The following is a 19360-nucleotide window of genomic DNA, read 5'->3' as shown; positions in this document are numbered from 1 at the left end:
GGGAACTTTAAATTTGCTTCTTTCAGTGATCCACAGATGACGCCATATATAAGATGCTCGTGGATCACGTGGTCTTATAAATGCATTCACGTGACACGTGCTTCGATATTTTTACGTCTTAAATAGCTTTCTGAAATAATTAAATCATGACATTTAAAAATTGTTGTGTCTGCAGAAAGAATGATGCACCTTACAAATGTCCGACGTGCAGGGAATCTTAGTAAGTGTAATTACTTGTATTGATTGTATTCTTTTTTGAGGTTATGTGCTTTCTGCGAAAATTATTATCATTTTCATCATTTGAAAATTGTCACGTTAATTTTCGATAATAGAAGAGAATAATAGTAAACTTGTGATTTTTAATATAACTTATTGAAAAGATATTTATAACGTAATACTAAAAAATCTTTTTTTGAATTTTTGCTGTAAATTTTATTTATAATCTTGATTACTCTAATTAATTTATATAGTTTATAGTCAAATTTTATTTACTTTTTTTCATATTTTTATGATTAAGTAGCTCAACACTCTTTCATTTGTTTTAGTTGCTCTGTAGGATGTTGCAAAGAACATAAGACTCAATATTGCGAACCTCCAATATTACCTGAGGAATCCAAGGATCATCAAAACGTCAATCAACGGAAGTATGAATTTTCAACGGAAGACACAGTGCCCATGGAGAAATTACGGCAGTTGCGCGATAGCAAGGAACTGAAACAGTGTCTCCAATCTTCCCATTTGCGCAACGTTATGAAGACAGTTATGAATAGTCCAAATCCAACCGAGGCGATTGCTTTAGCCATGAAGAAGGAACCTATATTTGTGGAGATGGCCGATGCTTGTCTGAATATTGTGGAACCGCCAGATCATGCTAAACCATGTTAAATTACTTCTGACAAGTGAGTATTTTTAAGTGTCATTGTTGTATGTCATTGTTGCACCAAATAAGGCTGTGATATATTAAAGATATAATTTTTAATACAATTTGTAAGTATATTTTACAAATTGTATAAAATTGTCAAGTTCAGAAAATACTGTTTCTTTATTTAAATATTTATTAAATATTTAAATACTTCTGTACACAGTAAGAATACGTATAAAAGTTTGTACCAGATGATATTAAATGAATATGAAAATAATATGAAGTTTTTTTTTCATACAAATGAATGTGAACAAGTCTTAGATAAATAAATGAAGAATTTATATTCTTCTTACAAATGATTTCATGATAGAGTATACATACATTAGGTATAATTCTATGTTAAGTTATCGGTGCAACTTTTACATATTGATGTACAAAACGATAAAATAAAATGCAGTTTTGTCAAAAATTAAGATTTTTTTGCGGAACAACTATCGCAATTAAATTTTTTTTTTTTTTATTCAGTCAGAGCTTTAAGTCAGTATTGAGAAGAATAGTAATAGTCTTCGAAGTCGTCAGGTATCTGTGCACCGTCCAATTCGACTGCGAGAGCTTGGTACCTTTTTCTAATGTGATGAGCTGCCATTTTTGGCTGTCTATCTCTTGTAAAAATTCCTTTCTTATTGCCACCTACTCTGGTATACGCTGCAACGTACAAACATTGATGAATATTATTAAAAAGCGTTTTAAGTTAGATCTTTCGAAATCAAGTTGGTATTTGAATGATGCCTCTCTTAAATTAAAAAATTTAATCTAAAAATTTAATCTCTGTTCATCAAATTGTTAATTGAAAAAAATTAAGCTATTAATTTAATTAATTGAAAATTTCTTTTAATTAATTATTATACAAAGAAGCAGTGAAACAAATGTATGAATTATTATAATCCATTAGCACAAATTTCCGCGATAATATCATCATTGAATTGAAAAAGAATTAATAAATATTATAATGATAAATTACTGAAGAGATTTTATTCGATACTCACTTTGTGCGGTGCGGAAATCGGCGAAGTTCCAGATGAATTCGCCGATAAAAAAGCCTTGGTGTCGTAATCGATCGAAGGCTTCAAAGTGTTTGGAGAATAATTCTTTCTGATACTCTTCACTCCATACGTATTCCGGTAGCTGCAATTAATTTATGTAGAATGTGTATAAATAAAAAATTGAAAAGTTAGTTATAATGTTATAAAATAAAAGTTTCTTAAACAAAATAATTATTATATTTTCATTTTATTTTTCCTCTTTTTTTACATCTATTTTCGTTGCAACTATTTATGTTTATAGCTTTTTTTACGTATTTTTTTTAACATTTTTATATTATTTTTGGATCTTATTTCTATTTTTTATTTCTATTACATATTTTGTATAGAGAATATATATATATATATAATAATTTATTACGAACAGAAAGCTTTTTGATTATAAAATGAGTTTTACCTCATGCAGACCGGGCATAGTATCTGCTCCGTACTCGGACATAAGTACTGGCTTGTTATATTTTCTATGCCAAGCCTCGGCTTCCCCTTGAACTCTATCAATGATCATATCCAGTCTACCAGCATTGCTATACCAGGCGTTATAACGATTGAAGCTGATCACGTCGAGAAATTGACCTGCTTTGTCTTCCTAAAATTTACAATATCTATTTGTCGATAATCTTCATATCACAAGCGATTGTGAAAAAATTAAAAATCTTGGGTAAATTAATAATTAGACAATAATACAAATTGTATTAATATTTAAGCTTTCATTTGATTAAAGTAACTTTAAAATTTGAAATTTAGCTTAAAAAATTCGACGTTAAAAATTAGGAAATCGTCTTCCTCTTTTTTTTTTTAGAAAATATTAAAAAAGGGTTTTATGCCTTTTATAAAAAGTTTAAATCAAAATAATACTATCTATGTTTTTATATTATTTTTTCATATATTTATTTATTTGTAATTACTTGCACTCCACGAGCTAGGGCAATAGTAATTGGCCTAGTAGGATCGATTGCTTTTGTGTGATGAGCGATCTGCCTAAAGTACTCTTCGGCCTGGGGTAGCTGGGTCCTCGGTTCGTTGGCCAAGGACCACATGATTACGGAGGGTCGGTTCTTGTCTCTACGAATGAGCTCCGACAGCGAATTCTTGTGACGCAAGAGTAATGGCGATGAATAATTCTCCGTATCGACGGAAGGACACTCGCCGATTATGAGGAAACCCAATCTTCAAAATAAAATTAAACAAAATGAAATAAAGCAAATACAAGAAAAGTGGAAGATGAAATGTTTTAGCATATCAGATAATTTTAAAAGAGGAAAATTCTCGGTACCTGTCGGCCATATCAAGGACTTCGTCGCTATAAGGATAGTGGCTGGTTCTATAGGCGTTTGCGCCGACCCACTGAAGCAACTCGTGATCTCTGACAGCAGTGACGAGGTCAAAACCACGTCCTCTGATAACCGAGTCCTCGTGTCTGCCAAAACCACGCATGTACACTGACCGATTGTTCAACAAGAGACTCGTATTAGTCCAGGTGAGTGTTCTGATGCCAATCGGTAATCGATAGACATCTGGTTTGGTGAGATTTGCTACTGACAATGTTATCTAAAAAAACGTTCGTTTTGGTAAATAAAATTAAAATTTTTTTTAACAATTTATAAACAAATTAATATTTCAGTCCCGCGTATAGTTTTCTATGCAGAATGTATCATTCCTCTCTGATTTTCTTTTTTTTTTTGTATCGATTCGAAATAGATTTTGGCAATGAGATATTAACTTAAATTTTTACCTGTGTATACCAGCATAGTTAAAAAAAGACACTTGCTAGTTTTGAGCAATCAATGATAATATCGTATAATGGGATAATTTTGGCCCAAATTTTGACAATATCCAGATGACTCGCATGTCAAAATCTGGATATAAGACGTCTTAATTTGAGACGTTTTATGTTTTGATTTTGTTCAAGTATTGTTTTTTTTTAATTGGGCCAAAGTTATATACTATTTTACGGTTATCCTGACTGGACCTAAATTATCCTACTTTAGGTACCTCCAAAGTATATAGGTATCCTGGCTTGGGGTTCATGCCTCTAGGCCACCAGAGTTTGGCGAACGGGACGATCAGAGTACCTGCCATGCCATAAACGGGTTCTTTGATCGCTGAAGTGTGGTCGGCGTTGAGCAACGTGACTCTATAGACAGGTATTTCTCCTTCTTTCATTCCACTCGCCTCTATGACGTACTTGACAATTCCCATATCGCCGATTAGGCTTGTCTTTACTGTGATATCCTTAATGTAGATACGCGGCGTTGTATACAACAAAACGGACCTTTGTAAAGTGTTCCAATAAAATTTATTAGTTAGGAGCAATTATGTCATAAATATAATTATCACTCTGACTTAATGAATACAGAATCTCAAGAACTCTCATAAAAAATTGATAGTTTATGCAGAATTTTATGATAAATTATCAAAAATGTTATTTAAATTTAACTTGTCTAAAAATTAAAATAAATTGAATATTTTGCTAAAAAATGTGTAATTACAAGTGTTTTCTTTATAAATAAACTCTTTGTATTTTACTTTATTCTTGTATTTCAAATCACTGGAATTGCTGTATAATTATCTCGAATTATCGTATGTGATAAAAATAATTAAATTTGTATCCGTCTCTATTTTTCTGTGCTATAGAAATTTTAAAAGTAAGTCGTAAAAAAGCAAAAATCATGACCGTGTCTCTTATGATCTCAATTGTTGGGTATTGATTGTTCTTTTTAGTTTTTCTACAAAGCCCTTGATAAAGATCTATTTGTGACAAGTGAAATTCGCGTATCGCTTCAGAGAGCTCGAAAAATCCTTCATAATAATATATCTGTGAAACGGAACAATGCTATTTCACCTGTCCCGTATTTTCTCTTTGTCAGATAATTATGTTGACTTGTATTTACAACATATATATTTATTTGCTCCCGAAAATTGGAGATATAATTTGAAATTAAAACAATTTCTTTTAATATGTTCCTTTTAATCTGTTTACATTTGAGACTATTTAAAAAAAATAAGTAAGTTGAAAGAAATAAGATTATTATTTAGTTGTATAAAAATAAATGTAATTAATATAATTAATTAATTAAAATTAAAGTTTTAATGTAATTAATTAAACGAGGGAAAAATGATGTTAATGTTTTAAAAATATTTCTCCTATTATGTTTGTCATTTACATATTGTGTATTAACATATTGTCAAGATTATTTCTAAAAATAAAGAGTATTGAATATAAAATAATTAATAATTAAATAATCTTTGTTTGAACTATCTTGTTTTAGTTTGTTAAATTTTTACCTGTGTATACCGGCATAGTTAAAAAAATCGAAACTGTAGGTCTGCATGTACTTGGTACCATTGTCGGTGTTCACCTGTACGATCTTACCCTGGGGCACGCTATTCTGTCCCAGAGTGTTATCCACGCTGACGAGAATATGGTTCATGCTACCGTAGGTCACAAATGAAGAGATTTCCGCTTCGAAGGGCAGATGGCCCATTTCGTGATTGGTCACCAATACATTGTTCACCCACTACACAAAAATACATGAACGACATGTGCAGCTTACAATTTACTGAATTTTAGGTGCGTTTTGAATTTAAAGATTAATATTTCTCTCGAAAATTATCGTACATTTCTTTGAACATAAATAAATATATTTTTTATTTAGAAGAATTATTATGATTAGAATTTTGTTCATTTTTCTTTCTTTTGTCTTTATTTTTTATTTTATATTTTTTAGATATTCCAAATTACAATTTTTAATAAGTCATATTTCAGGAAAGTCTCAAAAGATCGCTTTGGAATTGAAAAACTTAGAGTGACAGATGCTTACTACTTGTGCGAGATAATGGACGGAGCCGAATCTGACGAAAACACGTTCGTCCTTCCAAGAGTAGGGCACGAAGAAGGTCCTGTGGTACCATACGGTACCGAGGTGATCCCTGAGGTTACGCGATGTTGTAACGTCATTGTAGGACGAGGGTACTGGCATCTTCATCTCTCCGACCTGTAAAGGCAGTCTTGTCTTACGCGAACGGTGACGAAGTAATAACAAACGGACAACGTGCAATTATGCGAAATTATAAAATGCAAGTAACTCTTGCAACGGACGTGAATTAACAATAAAGATAATAAAAGCAAGATGTTGAAAGAAAATAAATAACAATAAATGAATGAAAAAATAAAGATTCGTAAAATATTGAATTGTTCTATAGTTTTTTTGTTTGATTCTGCAGGTTTTCTATAGAAAAAATTTTAAATAAGCAGGATCTTAAAGAAATTATTTGAATAGATTTATAATATATTTAACATTACACAATTTACGAGAGACAAATGTAAAGAAAATAATATCGGTATTAAATACGAGAAAATTTATTATGGATAATTGATTCAGTCTTTGCAAAAAATTAACTAGTTAATTGAATATTTCTCTGTTTATTGTTATGTAATTGAAAAATATCTTCGTTTTCTCTTTTTTTCTAGATATTAATTTTTCATTTATTAAATTACTATTATCTTTTTTTATTATAAATTTTTTTTTTGAAAATTTGATACTAAAAATTGTGACTTCATGTAATAAAAACTTTAATATTTATTTAATTCATTAATTGCACTTTGTCATTATTAATTATTATTTTACATTAAATCACGATACGATACCCTCGATAAGTCATCAGTGAACCATGCTTCTGAAAAATGCTTTAGCACATCTCTTTCAGACGAAACAATAAAATCCCATAATCCATCGAGCGATTTTACCTAGAAGAAAACATTAAAAATATCTGGTGATTTTTACATTTACTTTTATTATAAAAATCTTTAAAAAACAGACAAATATTCTTAAGACAATTGCATTAATGCACTGTAATATACACTTGTTTAACAAACAATGTGTATATATTTTATATTATTACAGGATAATAAATTTTTTATTAAATAAAAATGTTTAGAATTATTTTTAATAAGCGAGATATAAAAAAAATATAATGTCATGGATTACTTTTCCGAAAACTTATTTGGATGTGCGATAGAAGTGTGAAAAGTCGATTATTTGAAATTCGAGTGGCATCAAAAGATCAGTGTGTGTTACGTAAGTTTTACCTCTCGGGATTCACTTTCTCTGGGATATAGCAGACCAGGAAGTAGAATCGGAAATGCGTCCTCATAAGGTAGCGGCGCTTCAATTTTGATCGTCGTATCGGAGAACTCTGGCGGCGACTCCGGTCCGGATTCACCGGCCATCGCGCTGCCGATTAACAAGAAAATCAAGTGCCACATTCCTCTGTGACCTTCCTAAACAAAGGAATTAGCATCCACAATTCGTAATCAAGATCTTAAGATTTCCACTTAATTAAACGAACCTTTTGAAGTGTAAAAATGAAAATAAATTCTCAAAAGATTAAAAGAAGGCTTTAATTTAGAGATAGAAATCCCGAATGTACTTATAACAATGTTATATAACAATGTGCGTATTTAATTCACGTTACATATACCATAAAATTTAAAAAATTAAAATACTCATTTAAATAAAATATTGATAAAAGCATTTTAATTATTATAATTTTACTTCAAAAGAATCGAGGCATATTTAAAGCACAGAGAACAGTTCTAAAATATAGCAGATATAATTTTAGAAGTCATGAAAGTTCAATTTTAATTAATAATAATTAAAAATACGTTCAAATTCGTAAGGTTTATTCGATTGTTCTCTTATTGTCGTATTCGCGTCATTTTCTAATGAACAAGCATGGCAATTGCAAACACTTAGATAATGCGGCCTATGATACAAAAGTTCAGAAGGCAATATTTTTTTCATGACTTTATTTAACACGATGAATAATCTGTGCTTATCGTATAACCTTACGTCATGTCACACGCTAGAACTGTCAATTATCGCCCGTTGCCTATTTCTCTGTGACGGATGGCTATGACCCCCTTTCTTCTCGGCGAATAGTCATGACTTGTATAAATATCACGCGATTCTCCCGAAAATACCTTAGAAAATTGCTATCGAACGTTAAGGCATTCACGACATCCGATTTGTATGTTATAAAGACAGTTTGCACCACCACAACAGCACACAACTGGCACTTACGTTTACGATGCGCCTGAATCGACCAGTCGCGGCTGTTGATCACAGTCGACTGATATATCGCGCAAACTTCTTCGATAAAGAAAATTAGCAAAATCGTGGATCTGTGATTAGGAATTCGTGACAAGTTACTTTTACATTCATCTACATCATTAGCACTTTATGTTAATATTTATTATTCTGATAATACAAACGATCTTCACAGCGGAAAATCCACTGTTTTATCACGTAAATATGAGATAATAATTTGAATGTTATCACTGCAAATTGCATATGTAGATAAGACGAAGAGGTTTGATCTATGACTACGTAATTATTGAAAAAATTAATACAAAATTGCTTGTAACGATTAAGAAAATAATAAATTTATTTTCCGATGCGAAATTCTACGAATTAAGATTGAAAATTGCAAATTTAATTTACATATATAAGTGTAATGTTATTAGTTCCAAGAATAAATCATGTATACATAAATGTCATTTACGATGTGATGTGTTGGAACAATAACAAAGGCTTTAAAGAATATAAATCAAAACTAAATAAATTAAAACTAAGAAAGAAAAGCCGATAAGAGTCAATGCGGATGTGTAATGTTAACAAAATAAAATATTTATTATTCTCAGTAAATGTGTTGAAACCTTGAAACCGCTCGAATATAGACTCTATTTTTCCATTATATCTTTATTCTTTTCAAGATTGATAAAACACGTTTAGAGATAATATAACGTATAATTTGTCTAACAATTATTCTTTCCCTCAAGTCTGCTTCGTTGTATAAAGGTTGCACGCGAGTCATCCTATTTATCTTTTTTCTCTTTTAATTTTATTCGACATCCACAAAGAGAGGAAGACCGGTCTTCTGGCATCCGTTCTTTTATACGAAAAGATTCTAAGGAAGGCTCGAAATGCAATAATAAAGGCACGGAATAGAAATATGGCCTGCTGCTTTTTTTTTTATTAAGCATTAGTAAACTCGATAATCGAATTTTTATAATCGTTTTTCGAATAATTACGTATTATAGATTAAGCTCTCCCCCCCCCCTCCTTTCGCCAGTCTTATCTGTACACGTGGTGATAATATTTGATGTTGTGTGTATTTTAATTCTAATAAATTATTATATCATATTGAAGATAAGCCTGTATCAGTAGAGATAACATTTTATAAATTTTGTTTATAATCATTTTATAATTATTTATTAAAAAATTACCTTGGATTATTAAAAGTTAAAACTATGTTTTCTATTATAAAAATTTACAAATCTAGAAATGTATTTCACACAAAAATAATATATTTTAATTAAATTATTTATATAGAATTATAAATTCTCGAGAAATAATGAAACAAGAGAAAAGATCAAATAAATTCCTTTAACGTTTTTGTTAACGAAACATTAATTTCAAATTTCTCAAGTATTTCAGTTTCAGAAATATAATTTAATATTGATCAGTTTAATACTGCGAATTTTATCTATTTGGAATATAAGAACTGAACAGTATAATGCTTCTAATACTCAAAAGTAATCACTACCTTCCAATATTAAATTTTTATAAGAACCTAATTGCAAATACTACAATATTTAAATGCATAAACGTACTTAAATTTTTTATTGATAATAAAAATTTTGGCAAAAAGAACTTTCGGAAATTTCAGGTTTTATGCCTTTTCAGTAAGAAGACTTTCGGTGATCACTTTTGCATGACCTTTCGACGAAAGCTAACTGTCGGGCAATGAGCCGGTCGCACCCCACACACATACATGCACACAAACACACTCCGCGGGGTCTCGTTCGCAGCAATATCGGCTTCCTGGCACGGTGCCCTCCTACGAGAGCAGACTTCCCTTCCCAAAGCATCAAATCGTTTCCTCGTGTCGTGCGTATACGGAGATACCACGGCACTGATGTCCCTAATTCCTCGAATAGCCACTATTGTTCCAGGTCTGAGCTTACACTTGATAATAATATCTGGCCAGTATTGTAATTTCGTTAATCATTACCTGATTGTTTCAAAAATTTATTTTTAAAAATAAGAAATTTCTCTCCTATAAAATTTATTTTAAAGATTTTATTTGTAGCAAATTACACACACATTAATTAACGCTACAAGGGTCAAATACATCAGTTCTGACAAAAAAGAAAGGAAATTAAAATTAATCGTTATTAGTTAACGTTAAGGTATAGTTAACAAGGAAGTTAAAAAATTTCTGTGGTAACAATTTTAAATAATAAAAATGTCACATAAATGAAATAAATGTCACATTTTTAAATAAATCCTGTCGCATGCAGTTCAAATGTAAATCTGTTACTGATTGTTTCAATTGTTTATTGTTACTATTGGCTATCGATAAAGTTTCTAAATACAACCTCGTTTGTTCGCGATTTCTCTCTATTTGTGCGGGCATAGATAATTCGTAGACCCAATTTCGCGTGCAAAGATAATTGATTCGTGAAAGCCGCGAAGATCTGAAATGATTCCGCAGGCATTCTCCCATATACGCATTTTCGTAACACCCGCGGCGTGTGGTTTGAATTTACGTTATTAACACTGATGTATTCATATCGAGCGTAGTGAAGTGTAAGAGACGCGATTACGAGAGACGATAATGGCACAGAGTAATGATATAACGATGCTAATATTCTATCGTTACAGAACAGACTAGATTACACCTCGTGCGATTCTCTTAGAATTTGTTAAATATCGTAAAAAATTAAAATTGCGAAATTAAAGCGAATAGAACGTAAATTTAAATCGTTAAAGATATTTTAGTTTCGTTTTATTATATTTTGTGGAATCGTGGAAAATATTGTAAGATGATTACAGACAACCGACAGATGTACCGATCGATTTTCTGTGTTTGAGACTTGCAGGAAATTGCATCGGCATGTGGAAAATGGAGTATTGTCCGGTCGCCGGAATCACGGATTTTTGGTTGAAATTTCGAAACGGATTGCCGATAAATCATCGAGAATTTATTGTTTCCTGGGGTCAGAGAGATAAATTTCGAAATTGCAAAAACGAAATGTTGACACACAGATGCGCGGTTAATGTATTCACGATCACGTATTGGTTTAGAGACGCGTTGACATTTACATTACAATTTGAAATTAATAAAAATTATTTTTGAGTGTTTTGATGCCACATTTTGAAACATGCCACTTGATAACGAAAAGATAGATTTTGATATAAAAATCCGTTGACGTTTATCGGTGTTCTACTAATTAAGCAAGAGTGAGCATTACATCTTATTAATTACAAATCACACGTAGAAAGTAAATAGCTGTTAATCTTTTTGACAAGATATTACAAAATGCAATTATTAGATGTCGCATAAATTCGTTGATTAAATAATTCAATCTTTCATTAGTAAACTTCTACTTATATTTTGAATATAATTTATAAATTCATAAATCTCATATATTGAAAAGCAACAAACCTTGCAGCGATCACCACGCGAGTCTGGTCACGGTGTCTAAAGAAAAGTTGCCGAAAAGTCGATTGGCTTTTAATCTGTCTAAGAAATTTTACTAATATTATATATATATATATATTATATATATTATATATATATATATATATATATATATATATATTCTAGACGTGAAAAGAAATTCTTCTGTTCGTTTTTCGCGAATATTGCTTTTGTTTTCTATTTCTCTTCTTAAACACAATTTTTCACGCTTCTTTTTATATACCACTTACTCGTGCCTTTGTTTATTTTTTTTATCTTTCTTTCCACTAACGTTTTGTTTTGTATTAATTCGATTCTGACATTTACTTTTGCACGCTAAATCGAAAATCTTTCTCATATCAAAACCAATAAGTTCCACGCAACACAATTCTTTTTTCCCACATTTATTATAACTATAACTATATTGTTCTCACGACATCGAAATGACTAATATAGCTATAATAGAATTATGTAATATTAAATTAATTAATATGAAGTTATAGAAAAACGGACGGAGACAGTTGTCGCTAACTCGAAATCAATATAGTCTCGCGGATGTACTCGCACCAGTCGTCATCGATCATCGGTTACGCGTCAAATTTTCTCTTTCCAACCGGATCATTGCTGGAGGCACCGAGTGTTTAAATCCGCGCGTTAACCCGGAGACTGGGCACCGCCGATGTGCAACACTCGAGCCTGTGCCTCGGACTCGCCGAGCGTGACTACTCCGCTCCGCTCGATGCCGAGCAGAGCGGAGGCCCGCAGGAAGCCGACCCGAAAATCTCGCGCTCCTCTCCTCACTTCCTCGTGCTCTCCTGTTGTCTTACCGTCGACATTCCTGTCGTCGAGGAAGAGGTCCGAACTTCGCAAAATAAGATTACAAAGACTAAAGACGTAAAATGCTATTTTTAAAAAAAGGAGAAATATATTTATAGAAAATTATAATATATTATTACCGAGATTGCAAGGATTCTTGGGTACTCTATAATAATCAAAATACATTCCCAGAGATCAATATGTTCAAAATGTGGACGTAAAATATCTTATATCTACATTTTGCACATATTATTTTTTAGATTTTCATGCAGGCAATATGCATTATAAAAGACATGACAGAGACATCATAAAAACATCTTTGGGACATACAAATAAAAGATATTTAAAAGACATCATAATTATTTAGACATGTATGTCTAAAAAAGAGCCGTAAGACATCTTATGTTCGTATTTTGAATATACCTATTGTTTTCTGAACTCTGGATAAACAGGTTTTCTAGACAAAGTGTATTGTCTGGATTGACACTTTTACAATGTATTTCAATTTTGTTTTGAATATATAATATATATCTGCAATTAAAGTCAATTTAATTGCAGACTTATTATTTATACGAAATTTGTAGAAAACTTTTTTACGAAGTTTTAGTATCGTTTAACGATAATGCTTTAATATACATTGCAAATTTTAAGTAGAATTTAAGTAGAACCGTTATCGCTTGCGATACATTACAAGTACAATTACCGCGATAATTTCTTGCACGTGCTTTGCATTCTTTTAAATTGTAATTGTTCTTATTGTTCGCGAAATATTCTCCTATTTGTCTTTACAAAGCTACTGTCAGAGTGAGGAATAAGGAAATAAAAAAGAAAAGGCAGAATAATTAAATAACGCCGTAAACTCATCAAGCTTATTTTTTGCATCTCTTGTGTTACCCAGACAAAGTCATTAACAATAATTAAAAGAAAAAGCTTTATCTAATTAAATTTAAATAAAAATTAATACCACTACAAGAAATAATAAAAAATTACAAAACATTTTATTAATTAGAAAAAATGTATTTAATAAAACATAATTATAATTAAAATTTAATGTACGACAAAATTCGACAAGTACTAATCTTACTGTAACTGTATCTGTATCTGTACTGATGTAAATTTGACTGCAATGATTCTTATGTGTGCAGTATTCTTTGCGTTTTTGACGTTTCCGTTTTTTCGAAGGAAGTTTATCCAGATACGGTGAACGCTAGGTCACGTTATCTTCTTTCTAACAACTAATTAAGAAAAAGACTTTAGCATTCATCGTATTTGAATCCACATTATTGCAAAAGCCCTACTATCTGTCTTAAGGGACTATCGATGGACTATCTTGGCGATTGCGGAAAGGAGTCGCGTACGGAAGGAAGATGGAAGGAAGGAAATGGCGAGTGCTCGGGTTAATGACCATCCGATAAGACGCTGGGGAGTTCGACGGTCGATAGCGTTGTGCATCGTAGCGAAGTATACGTTCGTACACCTGAGCACGCATTTTTTTCATACAATAAAAAAAATTAAATGAAAAACGAAGAAAACAGAGTATTGCCGATCATGACCTTAATTGTCTCTTCATATATGCTTCGATTTATTAATCTGACGAGATCGATCTAAATAATTCTTATTTGTCAGCTTTTTAATACGGAGGTTTAATACGTAATTCAGAATATAATTAATTTCACGTGGAATATCATTGCAATACATTTGGGATTTATTTAGAATATAAATAAGATCAAAGTTTATTTGTGTTCTACATCATTTGACTTAGCTTGAAAATTTTATTTCTGTTGTGTGTAACAAAAGAATCAGTTTTATATAGAATAAATCTTTCGTTAATATTTCATATTTTTATAAATTTTTTAAAAATAAGTAATATACATGTTAATTAACAAGTTTGCGTTATTAATTTTACAGGCAGAGCCTGTTTCTAGGCAAATGTTATGGAACCAAAAATTTTTGAAATATACAAATAAGTATATAATTTATTGCAAAACCTACTCTATTCTGTACTTTACAACATTTAAATACTGCGTATTTCTACAATAAATCGCTGTAATTGCTACGTGATATCGCATTAAGCGGATTAATTATGCAAATACAAATATTGAATAAATTATCGCTAGCATTCTAATTCAAATATTGAGTAAATTATTACTGGCATCCTAATTCTGAAAAAGCCTTATTTATTTAATTCCTCATTTGCTTATAAAATTTTTTTAATTATTAAATTTAATTATTAAACTGTTTATTTAGAAGAATTTCGTTCATATAATATAATTTCTTTGCCTCTACATATCACGTAACAAGAATTTAAAACAGTTACTGTTATATATATTCTTTGTTCACTAAAAGAAACATAAAAAACATATTCTTTTAAATTCTACCAATACTTTTTATTTAATTTATTACAAAAGCAATATCTTTCGTACTGGAATTTTTACGGAGTTCAAATTAGAGAATTTAAATCGCGCGTTTTGATTGGTTACCCAGCTCCTAGTCGACAAATAGGAGAATTTCTTTATCGACGGACTTTTTTGTTCAAATTATCACTAAGCGATCGGCGGCAGCCGATTGGTATGTATTTTGATTATCTTAATATCGATAATGTGAGCAATTTTCTAAATCAATGTCTTGTCCACTAGATATAATTGCAACGTGTTATTATCATACTAATTGCGTGCATTTTTCATTAACATTTTCACAAGATAACTTTAGAATTACTAGAAGAATTTGTTTGTTCAGTTTATCCTACATTATGATATCATAATATAGTAATAGCATCGTCACAGTCGATTAATTTCTACAATAAAATCAATTTCAATCCGTCTTCGAACTGATAAGTGTAACAATAATAATTCGGATAAAATTTACTAGAATTTTGTTATCAAGTCTTCGTTTTTTCAGGCGATATTTAATAAGGTAAAAATCTCAATGTGACAAAACATATATCTGTGTCCGAACACTTATATAAAATTTATTATTATTAATACTAAATGCTTTTTTCATTAATATTATAATTTAATTGTATTGAAGGATTACAATTAAATTACAGTATTATATTTGAAAAAGCATTTGAGATGAATAACAATTTAAGCAAAAAAAGTTTTGTGTAAATGTCCAGATATAGATAATCCAATCACTGGGACGTTTACCTTAAGCCTGAACTTCTGATTATCAGTCGACAAATTCATTCCGTATTCATGGTGCGAGATCATTTGAATATCGCGATTAGAAAGTAAGAGAAAGAGAGAAAGAAGTTTCCCCTTATTTGTAGTCAAATCATAAAAGTACGCCCGATAAAATCAAGACGTTAAGTCGATAAGCTTTATACATGTATTCTTACAATTATGGATAGAGCAAACTATTTTTAATAATAAATTGTGATTATAATAAAAATACGATTAAAATCTCATTACAAATATTTTGAATAATTTAATTGACTAATCAGAAGAAAGAATTTTACGAATTGATTAATCGAAGAATGTGTAACATTCACACACACACACACACACACATTTTGTAATAATTATTCTACAATATGTCATTACACTTATTAAAAAAAAAAGTACAATATCTAAAGCATATTTTTTTAAGAAATTTGTAATTATATAATTTTTATATAATAAGATATTATTTTTACAAATTCTGCATAATGATGGATTTTGTATACAAGGAATAATATTATAAATATCATCATTTAGTATTAAAATATCTGAATATAATTAAGTTACCAATTCATTTCTATACGAATTCTTAACTTTGAATAATTTTGTCAGATTACGTTTTACAATTAACATTTTATATTTGTTATTATATGTAATTTAAATTTTCATATTCAACACTCCAAAGCTTCATATTGTAAAGTTTACTTTTTTATCTTCTGTAAAATATTGTCGTACTCAGCTTCTGTCAATTATTTAATAATTCCATGAGCACTACTTAAATGGGCTTTTGCTTCTGTTATATTGGAACAAATTTTCTACAGATAATGCATTTTATCCCGTTTAGTGCTTTAGCAAAATAGTTCCGTACACAGTCTAAAATTTTTTAAATCCACATATTTCAAAAGATTATGAGAGTTGATTATAAAATTTGAAAAATCTTCGTACGGTAGCAACAAATATTACAACGAACACTATAAAGGTGCCTTTTCATGTCGGCGCTCATTTTCGGCGTTGAAATAAATCCATGTGACAGAAATTAACGAATATCAAATGTCAATTTTGATCACGTGGCCTATTTTGACGCTGAAAAGGAGCGTCAACATGAAAAGGCACCTTAATTCCTAATAGCTCCCGCACACTGGACACGATAACCGTTTCCACGTTCAGTATGCAGAAGCCATAAATTAATGGAAATAATTAAATCATATAATGTGTAATTGACGTATGTTTCCACATATGACAGCAATTTATTACTCGAAAGTTAAATTGTTTTTTAATGTCTCTGTAACAATGCTGCAAGATTTGTAAAATCTTGCGCCGTAATATGTATTAGATATATATTACAATTCTTAATACCTACAATGTTGCAGCGTAATCTGCAATATTGCAACATTTCTACAATGTTAGTGCAAGTTTCTTGCTGTATGGAAGATGCTCAATCCATTCTTATTTCAAGACTATCTTAAGTAACGTCTATTAATTAGCCAATTAATGACATGAGCAATTGATATACACTAAAGATTGATTACGAATACCGCTCAATGAATACTGGCTATACTTTTTAAAAAAGTAACGCCAGGCGCGCAGCCGCGTCGCAGCAACGCTGGGCCAATCACCGTCGTCGTCTCATGAGGCGTCTGATTCGCAACAAGACGCGCGGGCGCGCGCCGTGCGTGTGAACCCCGTAGTCAGTACCGTTACATTCGCGGCCGCGTCGCGCGCAAGTTTGTCGTGTTTTGCTACGCGGATTCGATGATGCGGTACAGTTTCTCTAATTCGCACGACCGCGACATAATATCGACGGAGAGAGCGACGGGAGAGAGAGATTATCGGTCTCTCACGATCACGCATTCGGCCGTTCACGGAATACAAGTCGCGCGATTGAAAGTCCTGCGTCGTTTGAAGTCATCGGCCGCCATCTTCGCCGCGCCGCGTCGCGTTCGTTTGACGCGTCTTGTCGCGCGAATGTCATTTCGCCCGTCAGATTCACCGCGTCGGCAGCGGATAGCAAAGCGACGGTGACGATTAATCCGTCGGACGAACTAGTAGTTTGTTGCGACAGAGACCGCCACGTTCTAGAACATTTTTATCGTCACAGCGACATTCAGATCGCCGCAGAAACGATTGTCATTGCGCGCTACCTGAGCTTCCCGCTGAAAGCGAATTGCATAGTAATGGGATTAATCTCGCGTATGGAAGTTTTAGAAAATATGTATCATCATGACAACCGAGAGATCTCGCTGACTGCATCGATCAGATAGAAAGGACAGCGTCGCAATGGCAAGAGTATTTGATAAGCGGATGTAACAGACGACACATTGCGACGAGGATGCAGCGATCGGTGAGTGAGACTTATTGAAAGTAAAAGATGTGAAACTTTTTCCATAAATTTAAAGATAAGGTAAGATTTAACGATTGAATAATTCGTTTTGAATAAATAATTTTTATGAATTTTTATGAGTTTTGAAATATCGATTAATAATTTTATTAAACAATTTTTTTCTAATTAATTTATAAGCAACTTTGTCATATAGAGAATCAATAATTGGAAGTTATTTAAATAGATGTTTTTCTTAATTTTATAAATTAATTATGAAAAATAAAATTTTGTCTGTTTATATATATATATATATATATATATATAATATAATTTTATAAAAGAATTTTAAAATCAAATTAAAATTAAAAATAAATTTTAACTATAAAATAAAATCAAGAATAAGTTTTATTTCGCATTGATAAGATAAGAATTTCTAATTAAATTTTCTTTATAATAATAATTATTCTTTTTTGAAAAATTTGTTAATTTAATTATCTTGTGTAAAAAAAAAATAAAATATGAAAAATTAAAATTACGTGTACGTTTCATTAAATTTATAAAATTATCAAAAGAATTTAATTTATATTATTTTAATCTGTAAGAATTATATCAAGATAATATCGAATTTTTTGTTATTTCGAAAATTTTAATTAAATTATTTATATTTTTCTAAATAAGAAAAGGTATTAATTTTAAGATAGGATCTAATACAAAATTTATATAAAAACTGTCTTTCACATTATATATATAATTATTATATATATGTATTAGGTGTTGGAATTAATTCGTAGCGTTTTACAAGTGATGGGAAGTACTTTCATTAATGTATTTTTTAATGCTCATGTGAAATAAATAACATTCTTTCATTAAAAAACGCTACGAATTAATTCCAACACCTAATATATAAATTTTTCTTGATGAAAAATCAAATTTCAAAGTTGATTAAATAATCTTACATTTTACGGTTTTTTAAATGCAATTTATAAAATAGTCTATATTTTTCTTCTTGATACTACTTCGATAATACCTTCACTTGTAACATACAATGATTTCATCTCGGTTTGTTTTAAGTTATTGTCAAATTGTTATTTATTAAATTGGAATTTGTTTCTCTTTTCCAAATCCAATTCCAAAATCAGTTTACAGAATTCAGTTGCTTATGACGTTTATGATCCTATAATTCCCAATTTATCGTTGAATTATCTTTATCACGAGCGATATCATATTTCCCGAGAAACAGATTGCATTTCGTTAATTTTGCCCGTTAAATCCAATAATATTCTCTGTCATTGTCATAATATGCATTAACGTATTATACATATTAACATACGTGTTTGTAATTGCACAGCATGTGTTCACCTATTCATCTATTGTAAAATATGGATGTTATGCAAATGTTGTATTTCGCATTTGCAAGTTTTACAATTACATCTATTTTATTGTAAAGTTATCAGGATAAAATTATTATTTATAATTTTTCTCTAAATCTATTGAACAATTGATTGTGCAATTATTTATTTATTTCGTTTTATTGTATCTTGTAATATTTGTATATTTAATTAAAAGAATTACGTAT

The 19360-nt window shown here is 30.5% G+C and overlaps 3 protein-coding genes across 6 annotated transcripts in view; 2 read left to right on the top strand and 1 right to left on the bottom strand.

The window, feature by feature from the left end:
• The first annotated feature begins 79 nt into the window (after window positions 1-79).
• Window positions 80-6136, top strand: LOC105144303 (zinc finger HIT domain-containing protein 3). Of its 4 annotated transcripts, none has more exons than XR_015546585.1 (6): window positions 80-220; window positions 546-899; window positions 2886-3439; window positions 3951-4106; window positions 5287-5533; window positions 5729-6136. XR_015546585.1 is itself a non-coding variant. In XM_011053136.2 (3 exons), the coding sequence occupies exons 1-2, from the start codon at window positions 147-149 to the stop codon at window positions 883-885; spliced, it is 414 nt and encodes a 137-aa protein (XP_011051438.1). In that variant the 5' UTR covers window positions 80-146; the 3' UTR covers window positions 886-899; window positions 1388-1879. The 4 variants fall into 4 exon arrangements, 1 of the variants encoding a protein (XP_011051438.1); XR_015546586.1 differs by having other exon boundaries at window positions 2882-3439; window positions 5404-5533; XR_015546584.1 differs by having other exon boundaries at window positions 2882-3439.
• LOC105144302 (uncharacterized) lies at window positions 1024-15491 on the bottom strand. The gene is given in 15 exon segments (XM_011053134.2): window positions 1024-1567; window positions 1909-2047; window positions 2360-2548; window positions 2868-3129; window positions 3236-3510; window positions 3955-4234; window positions 5248-5480; window positions 5784-5957; window positions 6611-6709; window positions 7052-7243; window positions 11476-11494; window positions 11496-11553; window positions 12150-12352; window positions 12447-12472; window positions 15453-15491. Coding segments are annotated over 15 exon segments (2355 nt in total). The 3' UTR covers window positions 1024-1400.
• A 1660-nt stretch (window positions 15492-17151) lies between these two features.
• Mmp2 (Matrix metalloproteinase 2) overlaps window positions 17152-19360 on the top strand; it is a 185824-nt gene continuing 183615 nt past the window's right edge. The window contains exon 1 of the mRNA XM_087411496.1: window positions 17152-17805. The gene's annotated coding sequence lies outside the window, so the exon portion shown is untranslated. The remainder of the gene's footprint in view (window positions 17806-19360) is intronic.

This window comes from Acromyrmex echinatior, chromosome 11 (assembly GCF_024713525.1).
Source record: "Acromyrmex echinatior isolate Ae372 chromosome 11, ASM2471352v2, whole genome shotgun sequence".
Classification (NCBI taxonomy): domain Eukaryota; kingdom Metazoa; phylum Arthropoda; class Insecta; order Hymenoptera; family Formicidae; genus Acromyrmex; species Acromyrmex echinatior.
The sequence above is the reverse complement of the archived record's forward strand: the minus strand, read 5'-3'. Positions and strand labels throughout refer to the sequence as shown.